At 33.2% G+C, this 16,149-nt stretch overlaps 1 protein-coding gene across 2 annotated transcripts; it reads right to left on the reverse strand.

Annotated features, from left to right (window-relative positions):
• Positions 1-278: 278 nt before the first annotated feature.
• On the reverse strand, positions 279-8,113 carry fxyd11 (FXYD domain containing ion transport regulator 11). Of its 2 annotated transcripts, NM_001282018.1 has the most exons (7): positions 8,054-8,113; positions 2,870-2,913; positions 2,169-2,201; positions 1,696-1,710; positions 947-1,021; positions 818-842; positions 279-689 (listed from the first exon to the last, which is right to left on the reverse strand). In NM_001282018.1, the coding sequence occupies exons 2-7, from the start codon at positions 2,901-2,903 to the stop codon at positions 662-664; spliced, it is 210 nt and encodes a 69-aa protein (NP_001268947.1). In that variant the 5' UTR covers positions 2,904-2,913; positions 8,054-8,113; the 3' UTR covers positions 279-661. The 2 variants fall into 2 exon arrangements, with proteins under 2 accessions (NP_001268947.1, NP_001268949.1); NM_001282020.1 differs by having other exon boundaries at positions 279-842.
• Between the last annotated feature and the right edge of the window lie 8,036 nt (positions 8,114-16,149).

Genomic DNA, 16,149 nt, shown 5'->3' on the forward strand with positions numbered 1-16,149 from the left:
TAGATGGCTAATTTGTATGTCATTGATATGTTCAGTGCTAAGGTAAATAAACACTTTTGGCACCTTTTTCGAGTCTTTTCATTAGATTTGTTTGTCCTGTAAATTATTCAATAAATACCGTACCGTGCCATTCATATCGAGGTATTATCGTACGGTGAAATTCTGATACCGTTACATCCCTAGTATATAATCCAACCAATAAAACTTGATCTAAGTTGATGAATGTTTTAGTGATATTAAATAGAAGTTTTGACCTAAATAAACAAGATAACTACCACTTTTAGGTTGCCATTTTTATTTTTTTTTCATGTTGTACAGCGTTTAAACCCCAAGGTAACAATATCTTACAAATGAAATGTAGCTTTGCATCCCCATCACTGAGAATATTTATTAAAGTGTCACTTGAAGAGATTTGCTTAACTTATTTATAGAATGAATCTACAAATTCAAAATAAGAGAGCTCAGCATTTATGGGCAGGATCTGTGATTAATGTAAAAATTACTTGGTTAAAACAATGGAAATTCTACATAACAAATTACAAGGGGGAAAAGTGGAGCTAGAAAGCCACCTGTAGATTATAGACCAGAAAAAAAAGTGTCTTATACTCGATCACAACTCCAGCGGAAAGTTTTCAGCTGATGAAGTTCCAGATCATAATCATTAGATTTTGCTTGCGTCATCATCATGCCTGTCAAATAAGATGCATATTTTCAAAAACACCACCAAAAATTCCCCAAAAATGTTGTGATCTTGAAATGTACATCATTTTACTGCGATTTAAAAGCACGAGTGTGACCGACAGCTCAGGTGACCTACTTTCTTTTTGGTTTGCACTGCCCCCCTGTGAAGAGAGCAATCTGTTACTCTTTCTGTGAGCATATGATGTAAAAACAGGTGGTTTTTGATAAATGGAAAATACATGTGCACAATTTGAGATCTACTTACAACACAGAGCTGTAACAGCTCCTGCTACAAGCACACATGTGAAGACCAAACCCCCGATCCTCAGCGCCTCATAGTCTAAAAAATACAAAAAAAAAAAAAAAAAACAGCAGATATGCAACGTCAAGACAGGTGTACCTCAGGGATCGATCTTAAGTCCATTACTTTTATCAACATACAATTCAGCTACTATTAATCTAAAAAGCTACATTTTCTTATTATTTACATACTTATTTCTCCATGTATTAGTTCTTATACATTATATTATTTTAAAATACTAAAAAGTCTTAAAAGTCCCATTGTTTAACTGTAGAATTGAATTTTCAACACCAAAAGTTGACAGAGCAGGTTCCATAATAAAATTCACAACCGTAAATAAATGGCAAGCACTTATGAACCTCCAAATACAGAAACTATTCAATTACAGATCATTTTACAGTGTGTTTACAGTGTGTTTAAGTCTTTAAAGTGATCATCTTAATTTTGATTATATTTTAAATTATTAAAATTGTCTTGATGGAAAACATTTATAAACTGCTGTTACATTTAATGACATTTTAGCGAGTTTCTTTCATAAATTATGTATGATAGTCATTATATTTGCTGTGAAGAACAGCACATATTCTAAATTTCAATATTTGTTGTTGTATTATCACACTTTTATTGTTTCCATGCTTCAAAAACACATTTCATCTTTGACCAAATTTATGTTTTGTATTATATTTAGAAGTCATGAGCATCAGGATACTTACTGTAAACAAAAGGATCTGCAAAACCAAAAAAGAGGAGAAAGGTTATTAACAAAATGATGCCAGTTCCCAATGCATACGACTAATAATGCTTAATAATTACATTCAAAATTAAGTTACGATTATGTTGTGAATAAAACGAACATGCTTTGTATGTAGCGTAATAAAATAATCACACAAAAAAACAGTAAATGTTTTACATCAATAGTTTGCACTGATTTCACTATAAATATTAATAAACAAATTGAAAAAAATGTAAAGAGGAAAGAAATATAAATACGCAGGTCAAATTAGGCTGTGAAAATCAAAACTGTAATCAAATTTGATGTATGTTTCACAATCCATTACAGTGCCATAGTATAGAGAGCAATTGTTTTTATGTTTTCTCGTTTTATTGAATACAAAAATAATTACAAAATAGAAAATAATACCAGAGTTAATAGCAATTTATAAAAAAAAAACTACTTCTGACTTACTTGCTTCTGCTCGACTGAACAGTGCCAAGAAGACTGCAGATGACAATAAAGATGTGTTAACACAGAGACAAAATGACACGACAACATGACATACCATATAACAGTACACATAACATAACACATAACATAACATATAACATTTAACATAACATATAAGATTTAACATAACAACATAACATTAACATAACATTAACTTAACATAACATTTAACATAACAACATAACATATAACATTTAACATAACATATAACATAACATTAACATAACGTATAACATGTAAAATTAACATAACATTTTACATAACGTAACATAACATCACAACATTTAACATGACAGTTTATACTCTGAGTAAAATGAAGTCTTGTTTTAAAAACTTTAAACTTTAATTTTCAAACAAGGATGTCATATGTTCTGTATAATAAATAAGTACAATGCAATATTTTACTAATCATATAATTTAAGAATGATTAATTAAAAAATACTATATATATATATATATATATATATATATATATATATATATATATATATATATATATATATATATATATATATATATATACATGTTTATGTATCTTCAAGTCAGAAAGTCCCAATCTACTGTAAAAGTGGCTGAAAAGCCCTAATTGAAAGTTTGACCTTCAGGCTCAAGGTCAGATCTGTCTGTGACCTTTACTGTATACACAAATAATCCTGACTTACCTGTTAGGAGAACTAGTTCTGTGAGCTGGCTCATTTTACCCCTCCTACACAAGGACAAACACAGGAAATGTGTGTCATTTACTCATGCTCTCATTTCAAAGCAATAGGGACTGGATCTTCAAATTGACCAGAAACACCCTACAATAATCTTTTAGAAGTGATTCACAAAAAATTAAAAGTGATTTTTAAAACTTTCTCAATGTTTACTTGTAGTTTAATTCGGTACAATCATGACTGCATTAATATTCAGTGCCAACCATCATTTCTTTTGAACAAAACAGATGATTTACATCAAATGACTCAGATTTAGGATTCAAATGACTCGGAAAACTGATTCAGTTCTTTTAAACTGTGAATATAAATTATTTGGTCTATTTGAAGTGGTAGATTATATGTGAATGAGGATATAAATTACACTGTTATGATTTAAACATAATTTTGGAGATTAGCAGCTCCTGTCGCCACACATTATATGCAAAAGAACTGTCAGCATTTTATTAAGAAAAAATTAATAAATAAATCATTCATTCATTCATTTATTCATTTTCTTGTCGGCTTAGTCCCTTTATTAATCCGGGGTCGCCACAGCGGAATGAACCGCCAACTTATCCAGCAAGTTTTTACGCAGCGGATGCCCTTCCAGCCGCAACCTATCTCTGGGAAACATCCACACACACATTCACACTCATACACTAAGGACAATTTAGCCTACCCAATACACCTGTACCGCATGTCTTTGGACTGTGGGGGGAAACCGGAGCACCCGGAGGAAACCCACGCAAAGGCAGGGAGAACATGCAAACTCCACACAGAAACGCCAGCTGAGCCAAGGTTCGAACCAGCGACTCAGCGACCTTCTTGCTGTGAGGCGACAGCACTACCTACTGCGCCACTGCCTCGCCAAAAAATAAATCAATACATTGTAATCAATAGTAAAAGTAATTCATGTACAGAATGAGTGAGGAAATTTATAAAGAAACAGTTTAGCTCAGAAACGCAAGTAAATTTCTTAATCACAAAGTAATGTCAAGAAAGAATAAAATGTTCTCTTCTTGTAAATGATACCCTTTCACAGCTTAAAATGACACATACACTACTAAAACTTTTAAATGTTAGTAAATATTTTTAACTTCAGATTTGTATTACTTTAAAGTATAATGTGTACATGAAAAGTTTTATTTTTTTTCTTCTAAAATTAGCATTTTCCCCCGACTCATGTAGGCTCAGAAATGTTACTTTTATAGTGACAAATAAGTTATTTTCATTGCCTTTAAAGTGAAATACTTGAAGATAAACACAGGAGGCTGAGAAAAACACTCATTTTAGGAGAATTTCAGATGGAATTTGGAAGTTTTTGCATCTGAACTCTTGACATATGTTTACATATGTTTTTTTTTATTCATTTTAGTTTTATTACTGTTTTTTTATTGCTGTTTTAATACATGTGCTATCAAGAAAATAAATCCTTGGCTACTGGTTAACTTTTTTAAACTCATATGAAAATTATTATTAATATTTTTTATATTTATTGTATTAATAAGAATGGTTTTAGTTTTAATTTTGGGTAATTTTGGTTTAAATAAAGCCTCACGCCCGACGGAAGTGTCCACAAATCAGATCACTGTATGCAAATACACCAGCTAGACAGTGGCCTATTGCTGACTGAATTTCATTAGCTGACGCTGCTATGACGACCGCGTTAGCCCCAACTTCAGACACGCCTTCAGTCAAGCGTATACGCTGAAGCCCCATATGAATGAAGCGTTATAGAAAATATTAGTATCAACAGCAACACTCTCGAACAATACCCAGCTAATCCAGTCATTGCCTAGCGAAATAAAAACGCTCCTTTTTTCTTGTCAACAAAAAGGCAGTGAGGTGTGCCTTGTGTTTTTGGAACGTAAATGTGCGTTCGGTGTGATCGGCCCCTTAATTGGGGCTCGCCACAGCAAAATGAACCACCAACTATTTCAGCATTTGTTTTATGCAAAGGATGCCCTTCCAGTCGCAATCCAGTACTTGGAAATGTCTACATAGTATTCATTTATTTATTTTTCTTCAGCTTAGTCTTTATTTATCACAGGTCACCCCAGCGGAATGAACCGCCAACTATTCCGACATATGTTTTATGCAGTGAATGCCCTTCCAGCCGCAACCCAGGACTGGGAAATGTCCACATAACATTCATTCATTCATTTTCCTTTGGATTAGTCCCTTTATTTATCAGGGGTCGCCACATTGGTATGAACCGCCAACTATTCCAGCATATGTTTTATGCAGCAGATGCACTTTCAGCCACAACCCATTACTGGGAAATATCCTCATAACATTCATTTAATCATTCATTTTCCTTCGGCTTTGTTCCTTTATTCATCAGGGGTCGCCACAGTGGAATGAACTGCCAACTTATCCAGCATATGTTTTACACAGCGGATGCCCTTTCTGATGCAACCCAGTACTGGGAAATGTCCACCATACATTCATTTATTCATTTTCCTTTGGCTTAGTCCCTTATTTATCAGGGGTAGCCACAGCAGAATGAACCGGCAACTATTCCAGCGTATGTTTTATGCAGTGGATGCCCTCCCAGCTGCAACCCAGTACTGGTAAACATCCACATAACATATTTTTATATATTTTTTTAATCAAATAAAGTACAATAAACTGTTTTATCTTCAAATCCTCTATTAGTATAATACAGCATAATGTGAGTGTTGTCTACAGCACATGTAATTAAGATGATTATCCGCCCCGTTCCCATCTTCAGGCCCGCAGTGAAACAAGGAATGTTTGTTAAGAAACTCCAGCTGTAGGTGCCGCTGAGAGAAAACAGTGCTGGTGTTTTGAAAGTAAACACAGAATGACGGGTCGAAGCAGTCGGGACGCAGCACGTCCTAGGACACTGCTGGTGTACCCGTGAATGCCTGGAGGTGTTTTGGAAAGTTTGCTGCCCCACCTCCTCTAGGTCTTGAGTCATCTCTGATCTCTAGCTCAGCACTTTCTTCCTCGCACTGACCACACGTGACCCCAGTGCCGTTTATTGCCTAAATTCATCTTTTGAAATTAAAAAGCCAGACTAAAATGATTAAAATTGTGTGTTAAAGGGACAATCGATAAGAAAAAAGACTCATTGTACATCTCTCCTAGAGTTAAAGAGTTTCATTTTACCATTTTTTAAAATCCGTTTAGCCAGTTTCTGAATGAAAGCACTTTTAGCTTAGCTTCGCAAAGATCATTGAATCTGATTAGACTATTCGAATCTTAATAAAAATGTAAAAAAAGAGAAAGTTTAGATATTTGTTGCTATTTAAAGCTTGTTGCTTTTGTAGTTACAGTGCATTGTGCACTAATACCAGCAATAAATGAAAAGTTGCTATTTTCTAGGCTGAAATGTCTAGGAACTATACCCTTATTCTGGCATAAAATTTAAGGAAAATTGTTGCAGCAGATGCAATAATATTGAAAAATATAGAATTTTTTTAATTTTTAAATGAGATGCTAATGGTCTAATCTGATTCAATTATTTATGCTAAGCTAGGCTAAATGTGCTCCTACAGACCCGAAGATTGGCTGAATGGATTACGTAGTGTAAAATACACTGTTCAACTCTGGGGGAGTTTTAAATGATTGGGTAGCTCTTGTCATTTTAAATCGAGTGTTTTTTCATGTATTAATTATTGTTTTATTATATATATATATTAATATATATATATATATATATATATATATATATATATATATATATATATATATATATATATATATATATATAGTAATTACATTTCTATGTTTTGTCTATATTTGGAGTGTTTGATATTTTTTGTAGTGATTTTAATTTAAAAGGTTTTGTAATTTTTATTTTTTATTTTTTAATATTTAGTTATTAAATGTGTGTGTATATATGCCATCTAGAAATTTTAGTTGTAGTTTTGGTTCTTTTTACTAAATATACCTGCATGATATTTACCTTTTAATTTTAGTTAACTGTAAATTGTCGCTTAAATGAATCCTTCCAGGAAAAATTATAAGTTGTATAATTTATTAGGTCTTTTATGTACTTTTATGTGTATATTTTAATGTATTTATGTATCTTTCTATACAACAATTCTTAAAATTATCCTGTATCAAATGACCTTGACCTTTCATGATTATGTATTTCTTCAACCAATGAATCAAACATTAACTATGATCTTCATGAATAAATGAGAATACAATTGTTTATATTTTGAATGCTTTAGATTATTTTCTGTATTCAATTAGTCAATTCAAATTGACTGTTTTTGTAATTTTGTGTTTTTGGTAAAAAAAAATAAATAAATTAGTTCATGTTAATGTCTATATGGGTTTTACATTTTATTTTCCTTTTAATTTTAACTCATTTTACTGAATTTGAACACTTTTTTTGTGAACTGTAGTTAAGCCTTTCAATAAATATTTTGTTCATGCCCATAATAACCATATCAAATGACCTTGACCTTTTATGATTATGTATTTCATCAACAATGAATCAAACATTATTATAAAATTAATTAATAAATAAGATACAATTTTTTTATTTTCTGTATTCATTTCAATTTGGAAGTCTTTGTAATATGTGTTTTTGGTAAAACAAACATTTTAGTTTATCTAGAGTAAATGTGTATACGGGTTTTATATTTTAATTTTAGTTTTAAGTTTGAGCTCATTTTACTCTTTGTTTTGTTTTTCATTTGAGATTGAAATAAGTTTGTTTAAATAGAAATGTATAGTCTTTTTTAAGTAATATAATTCAACTAAATAAAAAACATTATTTCTTAGCAAATAGCTGACAGTAAAAAGTGTTTTATGTATTCTAGTGTAATTTAGCTAAAGTAAAATGAAACAAAAATGTCAAACATGTGAACTGTAAACCTTACAATAAATAATTTACAGGTCTTTTATTAACCAAAACTCTCAAAATGACCCCACATCAAATGACCTTGATCTTTCAACCTGATTGTTTCTCAAACATGATCATTATCTTATAATTACTAACTTTATTCAAACACCTCAGATCTTGGATTATACATTTGATCAGTGGCAAATCAAACATTAATGAAAATCTTCCTCAAAGTCAAGTTTAATCAATAACACCAAAGGACATTCATTTAATTATTTCCGCATCATGTTCAACCCGATCTAGTAAAATCCTGATCCCGATCTTACCTTTGCAGAGGAACTGATGGCTGTAGATGTTGGATGAGGCTCCTCAGGTGGGCTACTATCAAAAGACCTTTCTGTCTTTCCTATAACCTTAAAAGAAAACTCCTCCTCGTTGTATACACATAAACAAAGAGCAGCATATCAGATGGATGCATATGGGGTGTGTGCATCACGTGTCCACTGTTTAGCCCAAAACATGACCTCTGTGTTGATGAATTACACACAGTTTAAAGATGTAGGCACACCTGCAAATCACTGTCCTTTCAACTTTCACTGCGGATTAAAGCTGATGTCCTTTACTCTGGACGACAGTAATGTGACACTATGGGCCAACATCAAGTACCATTAACTGAGTGCCATTAAGTACCATCAGAGTACCATTAACTTTTGTTAATGGTACTCTGATATTATGCATGCTCTGTCACCCTTTGAAGATGTTTTATTTTAAATTAGAGCATTATCTTTGATAGCAGCAAAATATACATTGCAAAAAATTTGTGATGGGTCCTTCATGAACGATTCGTTCATTTTAAACGAATCTTCAATATGACCCAGAAACTACGAGTCCTCTCAGGGAGTGATTTGTTTATCCGCACGTGCGCACATTTGTGCAGGTGGTATCGCTCCTTTTTAAATCTTTGGAGTCGTTTATCGCGGAAAGGCAGAAGCCAGTCATATGCGTTCAGAGCCGGAAAAAGAATTGATCCGTTCATCTCTCGAGTCCTCTATTGGGTCTGAGTCATTCGTTTATCATGGGCCAATATTATGCGATTAGAGCCGGAAAAAGAATTGAACCATTCATCTCTCGAGTCCACGGGTTTGAGTCATTCTGTCACGTGATGAACGAACGACTCAAGAACCAGCAGACTTGAAAGGTGAACTAATTAGGCTATAAGACTAGACTAAAACTAGACTTCGACTAAAAAGCTCCTATCGGCTCAGACTGTGTACATTGGTTAAGATTATATGTGACTGTCAGTGTAACGTGAACGAATCACTGACATTTGAAGACATGGAGAGGTGAGCTGAGCAAAGAGATAAAAATACCTTCATAGACAAAAGAGCAGGTAAACATTGAATTATTATTTTATCTTTCTTATAGTATTATAATTGTGACTGATTTGTTGTTTGATCAACCTTTTAGGCTAGTTGTAGATGTGTTTGGAAGCAATTCGTAACATTTTAATAATATTTTGGCAAATTGAACCAAATGAACGAAATGACTCAAAAAAAAAAGATTTGTTCATCTCGTTCAGATCCGAGTCAGTAAAATGATCCGAACTTCCCATTACTACAAAAATGTATTTCTTATTTAGTTTTTGTCTTGTTTTTAGTCCAAATATCTACAAATTTCTAAATCAAGAAGAATTTTCTAGACAAGTAAAAAAAGATAGTCTTGTTTTCAGCAATGAGTCAAAATTAAGTGAGTAAGTAAACAAGCCAAGTAATCTGCCAACATAACAAGCAAAATATTCTTATTTTAATATTATTTATTACTTCCTCCATTACTTTATGAAAAAAAAAATTTAATTTTGACTTTTTATTTCTAAAAACAAGACACATTTTTGTCTTGTCTATTAACTGTTTCTTGATTAAGAAGTTTTAGATATTTGGATTAGAAATTAAGACAAAAACTTTAAGTAAGTGATTTTTTTTGCAGAGTATGTTTTGAGAGATTGTTTAAAAGAGATATATATTTAAAAAATGTATATTTTTAATTGTATAACACAATATTTAGTCAATATTATTAGCCCTCCTGTGAAATTTACGTTTTTTTCAATTATTTTCCAAGTTCTGATTCATTCATTCATTCATTTTCATCGCCACAGCGGAATGAACCGACAACTTATCCAGCACGTTTTTATGCAGCGGATGCCCTTCCAGCCGCAACCCATCTCTGGGAAACATCCACACACACACACTTTAGCAATTTAGCCAACCCAATTCACCTGTCCCAAATGTCTTTGGACTGTGGGGGAAAGAGGAGCACCTAGGAGGAAACCCACGCGAACACAGGGAGAACATGCAAACTCCATACAGAAACGCCAACTGAGCCGAGGTTCGATCCAGCGACCTTCTTGCCGTGTCGCCCTCCAAGTTCTGATTAATAAAGATAGTTTCAACACATTTATAAACAATAGTTTTAATAATTATTGGTACAGTTTCTCAGGATTTTTCTTAAGTTTTTCAGGACTAGAACTTATTTAAATTATCCTATTAAAGCCACTTTTATAAAGATGCTGTAAAAAAAAACAGACAAACACATTATTGGTGTGATTTCTAGAGACAGAACAATGCCACTAAGGTATTTTAAGGTATCTAACTGCAAGTTATTTTCAGTTAAAACAGCTCAAACATGCAATTTAATCTAAGACTAGCCTTAAGCATTGTCTGTGCAACCGGAGGAATGTCTAATAACTATCTTTTTTGTCTTTGCTATTATGGCAGTATTATAATATTTTACAAGTAATTTTTTATATTAGTTATTTTGTAATATTTACTAGTTATTTTCCGAGACACTAGTATTCAGCTTAAACTGCAATTTAAACACTTAAAAGTCATTGGACAAGAGTGGTTTGTTCTTTAGAAAAACAAAAACATTATAATTTCTTAAGGTGGCTAAATAATATTGAGCTTAAAATTAGTTGCAGCTTTTTTTACTGCTTTTATTCCAGGCAAATCAAAAGAAGCAAGAAAACAATTAAATTAACATCACGTGGGAAATATTTTTAAAATAATACAAAAAGTCTGATATTTTTACATTTACCTATATAAAAAAAAACATCATTTGAGCAGTGTAAATACATATTGCAATAAGTTCCAATAAAGTTCAGAAAGATGTTTTACAATATTTCCATCACACAAAGAACAAAAATCTGCCCTCCTGCTGGACCATTCAAAAAGAAGTACTATCTGTTAACCGCAGTATTTAAGAGTCAGGGAGGAGCAGCTCTCTGGAGCCCTCAGCAAACACACAGAGCAGGAACAGTCATCTGATATTCCACAGAAACACTCAGAAGCTTATTACATCCTATTCATGATAAAGATAATTATAATTTTAGGAAAATTAAATGGCAAAATGGCAAGGTTTTTTTTCATTATTAAAAAAATCATGTTAAAATTGTTGTTTGGTATTATAAGGTGACATTTCTCAAAATGGATTATTTACTAATTAATTTATTTTGTTGTGTATATTTTGGTATCTTGGAAAAACTTGATCCCCATATTAATCTTGCAATACACAGACACACACACACACACAATATTTTGCAACTTTTTCAAACTATTTAAAATAAGTTGAAACAACACAATTCTTTTGTGTTTTTTTTTTTTGGGACAACTTAATGTTCAGTCTATACTTAAATTTTTAAAAGCGATTAAGTTAACTTAATCAACCTGAAGTGAGACAATATGAAGTAATTGTGTGGAGCCCAGCATTTTTACAGTGTATGAATGCAAAAACTTTAACGCTAATTATCTCAATACTAAAAAGACTTGAAAAAGCACTTTATAATGCAAATATGGTACTTAATACTAAAACTAAGCTAAATTTAAGATGAATATGAGATGTTTTGCCAAACACTTTAAATACCAAATTTAATGTCTAAAAAAAAAACACCAGGACAAATTTCACTCTGTTTTTACACTCTGACTTTTGATGAGTAAAAAAACACTCTTTCGTTTTTCATTTTTTTTTTAATAATCTAAAATGTTCATACTGAAGTCAGACTGACCCCAGAGAAAAATCTCTTTACAAGATAATCACCTTCACGAAAGTACAAGCTGAAAGAACAGAGAGTACCAGCCGATAATATCCATCCACTGATTAAATCAGAGAACTAATATTACAATCATTTTAAAAAGTGAAATTATAAAAGAGAAATCAACAAGTTTACTCAATTGGGCTCTATTAGAAAATAAAGTGAAGTGCAGGACAACAGAACAACAAGGGTCTAAATAAAAATGACAAATATTTTAGATTTGAATACACACTCTAAACATTTTTTGACATTTTTATGATGCTTTAACTTTATTTTAATAAGTTAATCAGGCTTCAGCTACATTATACAAAGTTTAATGTAGCCTAATATTCTAGTCAGTTTAATTGCTATAAGTTTAGATGATTTGAAAAAGTTCATTTGATTCAACTAAACAATATAAGGCTGCAATTTTTTTTTACAGTGTAAGTTTTATTTGTAATGAAGTACTGATCATTTTCCTCCTCTAAATACATTTAATAGTTATAAACACACTGACATTTACTTTCAAAATCCAACCTAAATCTGACCGAATGAGACGTGTTGTAATGTGACCTTTTGTCTGTTTACAACTGCTGGAGCACACATGCAAATAACAAAAGCTGTAAAACATGGCTAAACACAGTTTCCGAAAAAATAGAAGAACATAAATGCTCATGGACTGACTGATATTTACAATGGGAAGCGTACTGTAGGAGAAAGGAAACACTCATTCCAGGGTGCAGAACGCACCTGTGTCAATATTGACCCGTCTACTATTGATCTACTCGCTACAAACCAAAAACGCAGTTTGTGTCCTGCTGATTTTCGCCAGTTAGTAAAAAGCTAGTTTACAGTTCTGTGTTACTTATGTTAAGACATTAATCAAAGGAAGCACCCAATTGTAAACAGTTTGACAATTACAGCTTGACCATTCTTTAATTGGCAGATTAATAATAACCTGAACTTTTTATCTACAGGATAAACATTAGTGGTTTGTTGCATAGAAGTGTATTAGCCAACAACAAAAAAGTCCCTCTTATACTCTTATTTTAGATAAATGTAAAGGTTACAAGAAATATAAACACAGTGACCAAATGAAGGATGCAACTAATCTGACAAAGAAAGAAAGAAAGAAAGAAAGAAAGGCGCCCTCTAGTGGATCATAATGAGATCTGCAGGAATAGAGCGTTCTCTTTAAAATTACATAACAGAAAGTAACTGCCTGCAGACATTTATATACATTATGTGAGGTTCAGTATATGACTATTATTACCCATTTACATCTGTAGTTGTTGAACTAAAGCATGAAAGGGGTGAGAGTGTTATTTTGTCGCATCATCTTGAATTCCACCCACAGACCCTAAAATGCAAAACAAGCACACATTTTAGAAACAACCGACCAACACGTCACTGTAAATTATGTTAGGGATTTACTGTTATGAATTGATGCAATTAAAGGGCATGGTTTACCCAAAAATGAAACCTGGTCTTTACTCATTCATAAAATGCAATTAATGAAGGAAACATGGAATTCTGTTTATTTTTCCTCTTATTTTTTCATTTAATTGTTTTCTGAATATTTTCAATTAAATCTTAGAGAGATTACAACAAAAAGCCTGTCTGTTTAATGCTCAATTGAAATAATTTAAAAAGTGTAAAAGTATTATTTTTTAGGAACCTTATGGAATGTTTTACACTATAATACGTCTAAATGTACAAATTTTAATCAAACAAAGATGATAGACGCTGTGAGTTTCTACGTGTAGATTTTATGGCCATGACTGACTTTTAACTGCATCGTGTAAATTACTTATAGAAGTCAACAATTAAAAACAAAAATAAATACATATATGCATACATTTTTTTAAAAACAGTGAGTAAATGACCATCTAGTTTCATTTTTGGGTGGTTTGCATATTTAAATGTTTAGTACTGATCAATATGACATATACAGTGGTCCACATAAATACACCCCATTTTGAAAACAAACATTTCTCAGCGAATGTAGATAATTTTAACCCACTGGTCTTTTCTTGGTCAATGCTTTGCATGGGAGTCGGTTCCAAGTACCTCTTGACATCAGAGGAGTGAGTTTGCTAGCACTTTGCTAGATGGCCTCCTTTACACTCACCCCCTTAAACCTCACTCCTATCTCGGATGAGCCCCCATGTGTAACCCAAAGGTCTTACTGCACCCAACCCGGTCTGACCTGGGATCGAACCAGTGATTCTTTGCATGGGAATCAGTTACTCTAACAAGGAGGATAAAGACCACAACCGCCAGCGTCTGTCAGTAGAGCGGCTGGAAGGGCATCCACTGCAAAAAAACGTGCTGGATTAGTTGCCGGTTCATTCAGCTGTGGTGACCCCGGATTAATAAAGAGACTAAGCCAAAAAGAAAATGAATGAATGAGCTTCCTATAGAAAATATTAACCTAAATGAGGGGTGTACTTGTATGCTGAGCACTGTATGTCTGATTAAATGAAAGGTGGAGCTTTACTGTACAAGACGTAAACTTACTGAAGCATCGCTGTGCTTTCTCAGATCTTTTTAACAGGATATAAGCCACAACAATGGTAATGAGGGCAGCTAAAAATCCTCCAATCACGTAGCCGATGAGTCTAGCATAGTAGGAGTCATTTTCTAAGACACAAACACAGAGAAACATTAATGAAACCGTCTGTTCTCTTGCTCACAGAGATTTTTAATTGGAGCTCACTTACCATATACATAAAGGTATGCCACTGTGTCATTCTGACCATTGACTCTGCACAAAAAAACTGTGCCGTTGTCATCTTTTGTTATTCCTGCAAGCTCCCAAGTAGCTATCACTCCAACTGTTCGGGCCGTACAGTAGGCTCTCATTGACTGAGGACAGAAGAATTAGTAAAATTTAATGTTTACAAAGGAAAACTGCTAAATATTTCTTTTAGTATTTTATTTTCAGAGCAATGATAAATGATGGCAAAATGTTGATCATGTTTACCATGCTTTACAGAAGACACCCAGTAAAATATTTAAGGGGAAACATTATAGAAAAATTACAGCTTATTTCCAAAATAAAAAAGTGTGCTAAAGTTGTATATACTTGTTTTTTAATTTGTGTATTTAATTGTCTGACATCATTATTTTTTTTATTTAGCGAAAGTTACATTCTAGTTTAATTAGCTTTAAAAAAAACTAAAGTAAAGTTAAAACTAAAGTAGTCACAATGAATCACGCAGTCAATGAGAGAATGTGAGAATGAGAGAATGTGTTCATTATTTTGAACGCATCGAAGAAAAGAAAAGAGAATCGTCTCAATGGACAGTGATTTTACTGAAAACAAATAGTACAAAAGTAGCAAACACATTGCTTTAAACTTTCAATACTCTGTATATACGGCAAGTACAGTGCATCTGGCAAATATTCATAGCGCTTCACTTTTTCCACATTTTTTATGTTAGACCCTTATTTCAAAATGGATTAAATTCATTTATTTCCTCAAAATTCTACACACAATACCCCATAATGACAATGTGAAAAAAGAGTTTTTGCACCTTTGGCAGCAATTACAGCCTCAAGTCTTTTTGAATATGATGCCACAAGCTTGGCACGCCTGTCTTTGGGAATTTTTGCCCATTCCTCTTTGCATTACCTCTCGAGCTCTATCAGGTTGGATGGGAAGCGGCGGTGTACAGCCATTTTTCAGGTCTCTCCAGAGATGTTTAATAGGATTTATATCTGGGCTCTGGCTGGGACACTCAAAGACATTTAACGAGTTGTTGTGAAGCCACCCCATTGAAATTTTCGCAGTGTGCTTTGGGTCATTGGAAGATGAACCGTCCCCCCAGTCTGAGGTCAAGAGCACCCTGAATCAGGTTTTCATTCAGGATGTCTCTGTACATCGCTGCATTCCTCTTCCCCTCTATCCTGACTAGTCTTTCTGTTCCTGCTGCTGAAAAACATCCCCACAGCATGATGCTGCCACCACCATGCTTCACTGTAGGGATGCTATTAGCCTGGTTCTTTCCAAACGCAACACCAGGCATTCACTCCAAAGAGTTCAATTTTAGTCTCAGTAGACCAGAGAATTTTGTTTCCTATGGTCTGAGAGTCCTTCTGATGCCTTTTGGCAAATTCCAGGAAGGCTGCTATTTGCCCTTTACCAAGGAGTGGCTTCCGTTTGGCCACTCTGCCATACAGGCCTGATTGGTGGATTGCTGCACAGATGGTTGTCCTTCTGTTAGGTTCTCCTCTTTCCACAGAAGAACACTGAAGTTCAGACAGAGTGACCATCGGGTTATTGATTATCTCCCTGACTAAGGCCCTTCTACCCCAATCACTCAGCTTAGATGGCTGGCCTACTTTAGGAAGAGT

The sequence above is a fragment of the Danio rerio genome, chromosome 16 (assembly GCF_049306965.1).
Source record: "Danio rerio strain Tuebingen ecotype United States chromosome 16, GRCz12tu, whole genome shotgun sequence".
In the NCBI taxonomy this organism is placed as follows: Eukaryota; Metazoa; Chordata; class Actinopteri; order Cypriniformes; family Danionidae; genus Danio; species Danio rerio.